At 48.9% G+C, this 6,923-nt stretch overlaps 1 protein-coding gene across 1 annotated transcript; it reads left to right on the plus strand.

The window, feature by feature from the left end:
* Window positions 1-1,697: 1,697 nt before the first annotated feature.
* H6S33_011662 (uncharacterized protein) lies at window positions 1,698-6,277 on the plus strand (the record flags this gene model as incomplete). Its single annotated transcript, XM_044843049.1, has 7 exons — window positions 1,698-2,279; window positions 2,656-2,854; window positions 2,951-4,307; window positions 4,369-4,560; window positions 4,666-4,963; window positions 5,003-5,944; window positions 5,999-6,277. The coding sequence occupies 7 exons, from the start codon at window positions 1,698-1,700 to the stop codon at window positions 6,275-6,277; spliced, it is 3,849 nt and encodes a 1,282-aa protein (XP_044696430.1).
* Between the last annotated feature and the right edge of the window lie 646 nt (window positions 6,278-6,923).

A 6,923-nucleotide genomic window follows, 5' to 3' on the forward strand; every position in this document is an offset into this window, starting at 1 on the left:
TGTTATTTCTCCTTGTCGTTGGGTTTTCTGGTCGAAGTGTTGTTCTGGATTTTCCCTGTTATTGTTTGTGCTCGCTTGTGCTTGTTTTGTTCTTGTTTTTGTTCTTGTTCGTTTGCGTTTGCGTTTGTTGTTTGTTGTTTTTCTTTCTTTCTTTTGTTCGGTTCGGTTTGTGTTTTAGGCGGTTGGGTCGGTGTGCGATAAGTCTTGTACTTTAAAGCAATATAAGTTTCTTCTTCTTCTTCTGCATTCTCCCCGCTCGCCTCTGGCTCGCGGTAGGATTTCTTCCCCCCGAGATGGAGTTATACTGATTCTCGAATTGCTTCGGTCCCTGAACTTCCCTCGCTCGACACCCCCCATTCTTTGCTCGTTCGGTGCCCTCACGGGATGCGTCCACCGTTCACCCCTCGCCAAAACGACGGCCACCGCCAGACGGTCGTTCCCCCTCCTTACTTTCGCTCATCGCACGAGTGATCCCACACGTCGGGTACGCACACTGTCAGTAATCTCCAGTCAGCGAGAACCTACTGCCAAAGCGCTCGACAGCCCGCGAAGTTAGCGACCTCTCGGTCGCGAAACTATCGTCAAATTTTTACCCGAGGTCCCGTGACCTTACCCCTCTTTATCGGCCTTAACCAGGCCACCCACTTTTACCCGAGGCGGCCCGCTCCCCTCACCCCAACTTAACCGGTCTCCGAGACCACCCTCAATACAATACGGTCGGCACTTTCGATTGCGACCCCCATATATACTGAGCCTTCGGCTCACCCCTTCTGCATGTCCCCCCCAGAGGACACCACTTCAACTACGACTCGGGCACAGTCTTTAGCCGTTGCTCCAGGGACCGACGACCCCACCCATTCTTAACTGACCTACCGGTCAACACTCCTTAATTCCTCGCTGCCTGACAACCAGATGCCCGAGGTCCCACTCTTGAACAACCCCCCCTCGCTTCCACCCTGACGCTATTGCGGTTGGCCTTTCCTGCCTTCGTGCGCATGGTTTCCCAGTCCTGTTAAGGTCCGTCCACAGATATGACACCGGGAACGTTGGTAATGATATCGTTTCGATTGAACACTATGTATAGGATTGTGCTCGCTTATGTAGTTGACGGAGAAGTTTGGGGTTCACTCTTACTACGGGGAGGTTTCTTTGTTGTCGCTTAGATTCTGCTTACCTGTACCACTTGTTATTCGCGCCCTCTTCGTGCGCTGTTTTTCTTATCATGTACGTAGTTCTCGTAGCTGCGGTAGTTAGTTTTTGTACTTTGTTTTTGCTTTCGGGTTAGTCGGTGGAGGTTGTAGTCGGGTAGTTAGGTGTGCGATAAGCTTCGGCTTCTAAGCAATATAAGTTTCTTCTTCTTCTTCTTCTGTATTTATTCCACGAATACTACTTTTGTTCTACGCTACGTCATAGGGCTCATCTTGGATCTCAGATCAGGATTGAACCGCCTCATAGTCCATAGTTACGAACACCTTCTACTACGTTCTTGCCTCGGTTGTATTCCTTGGCACTATAGTCCATCGTTCATAGACCCACATTATATTTTATCGTCTACGCCTACTATAAGACCAATCGTGGGATTGCCGTCAACCATCCGGAATTTGAGAGTTGTATCAACCCGTCTTTTATCTGCCTGGTTTCTACTGTACTTTACCATGCGCTGAGAGTCCACGTAATTGGAGGCAGGAACTGGAAGAATGGTGTCTTCAATAAGGACTATTGCGGCGGTGAGCACCCCGTCTTTCATCTGGTCAGGTTATCGACGGGCATCATTATTGACGGTGGTGCTAGTAATTTTCGAGAGGCACATGCGCACATGGAAGAGGTCCTTCCCCGACGATGAGACGTCAAATCTAGTACTGAAGGGGATTCGACACGAGATATTGAAACGGATTAAGAGGACAAACTGCTGCAGGATTACCGCTACGGAGAGCAGGGAGGCAATTATTGACCCTGGAGTAGGCAGCTTTTTGGAGGGTCTCCGATCCAAGCTCAGTACGGAGACTGACGACGACGATATAGGGTCCGACGAGGCAGGCGACCCGCCGTTTGACGATGACGACGGGGAGGAGGGCAATGTCACTCCACCTACAGTCGGGGACTACGTAGTCGATGCAGAAAGCCAGATAGATGGGACTATTGGAACAATTACCGGGATTAATGTAAATATTGAAAACGACGTAGAGAGAGATGTCAGTATGATGCAGGGCGGAGAAGAGCACTCGGGAGAAGTGGTCAGAAGACGGAGAGGGAGACCGCGCAGGAGCAAAGTACAAAGGGTCAGATAGCTCTCACCTAAATAGATGAACTAGCTAGAGCGAGGGGCGTCAAAAGACAATGAATCAATAGACAGTATCACCTAAAGAAAATTCAAACGTAGAATCAAGGGACGGAAAGACGAAGAGTTTAGACCAAAAGACGAGATATAGTTGCCGTAAGACGAGATGTGCGAATGAAAAGACGAAGAGTGTGAACCAAAAGACGGGATAGTTGTCGGAAGGCGCAGATTAGTGAAAAAGGACGATATAAACTGTCAAAAGACAGAGAGTGCGAGCGGAAAGACGATATGTAGTGGTCGAGATAGGCAGGTTGAGGACATAAGTCGGCCAATATGACGTAGGTAATTAGACTAAAGGCGAGGTGACGAGGGCGTAGGACGACTTTCATAGACCAAGATGCGAGCACAATGGTAGAGGGGCTACCTCCTATGTCCAGAAGACGAGCTCGTCTTTAGACCTCGGGACGACGTCTTTGAGGGATGGGAGAAGGTTTTCGTCTTTAGCCTTCGCGACGTCGTCGGTTGACCAAGAGACGCAGGGCTCTCGTCGCGGGGCACCCAGGTGTCGGTATGCAGGTAAGAAATCGCTTTGTGTCGTCTGAAGCATCTGGGGCGTCTGGGGCGCCCAGGCGTCACAAGACGAGACTTCATTTTTTGCTGATGTTAAGGAAGGGAAAGAGCCCCCTTTTGGGCCACTTTATGGTATGTCCCGTGAGGAACTCATTGTGCTTAAACGATACATACAGGACAACCTTAAAAAAGGCTTCATTCAGGCCAGCTCTTCGCCTGCCGGTGCCCCTGTCCTATTTGTTAAAAAGGCCGATGGAACACTCCGCCTCTGTGTCGATTATCGTGGCCTCAACGAACTCACTGTCAAAAACCGCTACCCGCTGCCACTCATCCGGGAAACTCTCGACCACCTTTCCAAAGCCAAGTGGTACACCAAACTTGATCTTCGCCAAGGGTATAATCAGATCCGAATGGCTGAGGGTGAAGAATGGAAAACAGCCTGCCGAACGCGTTACGGGCATTTCGAATATACGGTGATGCCCTTCGGCCTTACCAATGCACCAGCCACCTTTCAACATTTCATCAATGATTGCGTCCGCGACTACCTTGATATGTTCTGTACAGCCTACCTCGACGATATTCTTATTTACAGCGACACCTTCAAGGAACATCAAATACACGTCGAAAAGGTCCTGGAAGCCCTACAAAGAAATGGAGTACTGTTGAAACCGGAGAAATGCGAATTTCATACACAAAGCACCACTTATCTCGGCCTTATTATCGAACCCAATGGTATTAAAATGGACCCAAGAAAAGTGGAGACAGTGAAGAATTGGACCGTCCCCAAAACAGTTAAGGATGTGCAAGCATTTCTAGGTTTTGCTAACTTTTACCGCCGATTTATACGTGGATTCTCGGAACTGGCTTCCCCCCTTAACAGACTGACGCGTAAGGACATATCATTCGGATGGACACCCGAAGCCCAAACCGCCTTCAACGCCCTGAAAGAAGCCTTCACCACGGCTCCCATTCTTACTCATGTTGACCCCGAGAAAGAAATTACTGTGGAAACCGACGCATCTGACTATGTCTCTGCCGGTGTACTCTCCCAATATGATGACAATGGTACCCTTCGACCTGTCGCATACTTCTCAAAAAAGCACTCCCCCGCCGAATGCAACTACGAGATTTACGACAAGGAACTACTGGCAATTATTCGGTCTTTTGAGGAGTGGCGACCGGAACTTGAAGGGGCTGTACACCCAATCGCCATCATATCCGATCATAAGAATCTCGAATACTTTATGAGTACCAAACAACTCAACCGGAGACAAGCACGGTGGGCAGAATACCTGTCACGGTTTAATTTTGTTATCAAATACCGACCAGGGAAACAAGGAGGGAAGCCGGACGCGTTGACAAGAAGATCAGGAGATCTCCCTGGAGAGGGGGATGAAAGACAATTGCATCAGAGTCAAGTCGTGTTGAAGAAGGAGAATCTTGATGCAAAGCTAAGTTTGTTGGCGGGTTCTTTCTCAAACGAGCCCGCTGAAGAGAGGTTACGATGCTTTAATCAAAAGTGAGAAGAACGGTGACAAAAACGATGGAAACATTAAAAACGAGAGCGACGATAATGACATTGATCAAGAGCTTGAGGATATGTTTGGCGTTGGGATTACGGCCCAATCAAACCGAGATGAAGCCCAGAAACAACTGGAGAAGCGGGATAAAAGAGCTCGTTCAAGGGCCGTCAAAATCGAAGATGATGCAAAGTAATTAATCCCCTCATCCTGCTAGTATTTTGCATTTTCTTTTCTTTTATTTTCTTTTTTTCTCTTTGACGCTCAATGGCTAATTCATTAAATCAATCTTGCCAGTTCTGATCAGTCAAAGAAAAGGACGAGAATTCAGCCAGCCCCAACCTCACTGCAGGAATTATTCGATGAAGGATATAGCGCTGACCCGTTTCACCAAAAGATACTGGATATGCGGAATAAAGGCGATCGACAATCAAAGGACATATCACTCGCCGAATGCACCGAGGTTGAAGGCCGATTGCTTTACCGAGGCAGTATATATGTCCCTGATTACGACCCTCTTAAGCTTCGAATCCTCCAACTTTACCATGACGCTGCCTCTGCTGGACACCCGGGACGCGAAAAAACATTCGAACTCGTCAGTCGGGACTACTACTGGCCCCTCATGCGAAATTAGATTGCCCGCTACGTTCGGAACTGCCACACCTGTCAACGAAGCAAGCCCAATACCCATGGAAAACTCGGCGTACTTCGATCTTTACCGATTCCCGAACAACCATGGCAGGAGGTATCAATGGACTTCGTTACCGGCCTACCGGAGAGTGAAGGGTACGATGCAATTATGGTAGTTGTTGACCGGTTAACGAAGATGCGACATCTCCTGCCCTGTAATACAACTGTCAACTCCGAAGACGTCGCCCAACTATACCTGCGAAACATATGGAAGCTCCACGGGCTACCCACACACGTCACCTCCGAGCGCGGTACGCAATTTACAGCCAAGTTTTGGAAGGCTCTTTGTAAACACCTCAACATCGAAGCAAGGATGTCTACCGCCTTCCACCCGGAGACCGACGGCCAAACCGAAAGGCTCAATGCTGTCATGGAGCAATATCTACGTGGGTATGTCTCTTATCAACAGGACGATTGGGTAAAATGGCTTCCTATGGCAGAATTCTCCGCCAACAACCAGGTCTCCGCATCCACTAAAGCTACACCATTCTTCGCGAACTATGGATTCCACCCCCGGTTCACAGTGACGATTAAATCGCTTGACAGGACCCCACCGAGTCTCAATGCTAAAGACTTCGCCTTGAAGATGAAAGAACTCCATGGGTACCTACGTTCCAACATCCGCACGGCGCAAGATCAACAAGAGCAGGCCGTCAACACCAAACGAACGCCGGCTCCACGGTACGATATCGGCGATATGGTGTTTGTTTCAGCAAAAAACATCCGAACTACGCGTAACTCCCGGAAGCTGGACTGGAAGAAGCTGGGACCGTTCCCCGTTAAAGAAATTATATCGCCATATGCGTATCGAGTCGACCTGCCTAGGAGTATGAAGATGCACCCCGTCTTCCATGTATCATTGCTAGACCCCGCTGCAAACGATCCTGTACCGGGGCAAATTCAACCACCACCCCCACCTGTTATCGTCGAGCAGGAGTAGGAGTATGCAGTTGAGGAAATCTTGGACTCGCGAGAAACACGGAATGGTGGCCTGCAATATTTTGTTAAATGGACAGGCTATACCGACCCTACCTGGGAACCCGCCGCATACCACGATAATACCGCCGCCGTCGATATCTTCCATACACATTACCCCGACAAACCTGGACCGTTGGAAGGCAAGATTAAGGTTAAGGCTCGCAGGAGCTCGCGCTTGAAGGGAGGGGCTACTTTCATGGATCGATTAGTGGAGGTACGGGGTTACGAAGAGTTGGATTAGTCAGAAAGGTTCTATTGTGTTCTATCGGGTTCTGTTGATTGTTAATGTATGAGTCATGTTGGATTTGTCATCGCTGGGATTTCCTTGAGTATATTAAAGGGGGTTGTTTGTACTTCTCGTTCTTTTCCTTCTTCTTTCTTTACGCAACATCTTCTGTATCTACGCTGTTTATTGCTATACAATATTATCGTCCTCTTCTTTCTTTAAGAAGACCACCGCCTCGCTTTCTCCGTGTCCCGTCGAACCTTACCACGCTAGAGTCCCGTAGTACCCCTATTGCGAGTTCCCATACCGTCCCCTATTCACTCCTCGTACCCTGCGGAATACTCGCTACTCACCCCCTTGAGAACCACTGCCAGTACCAGAGCAATGAGTAATGCTCGGAGGAAACCAACTGGTGTTGTAGCGGAGGTCATTGCTTCCTCCGACATATCGGTGGACGTGGTACAGGTTCGACTCTATCTTGCTCTTTGATACTTTTTAACATGTAAGTATTAGTGGCTAATGATTCAGAGGGGAACTCAACGGGGCGCGAAAGTAATACATAAGTAAGGGAGAGCAGTACCCACTTCAGAACCTAGCCAGAATGCATCTCAGCGAGCACTTCCGGCATTCCAGGGAGTACTTCCGACATTACAGGGAGCAC

The sequence above is a fragment of the Morchella sextelata genome (genome assembly GCF_020137385.1).
Source record: "Morchella sextelata strain SCLS chromosome Unknown scls_6, whole genome shotgun sequence".
Lineage (NCBI taxonomy): Eukaryota > Fungi > Ascomycota > Pezizomycetes > Pezizales > Morchellaceae > Morchella > Morchella sextelata.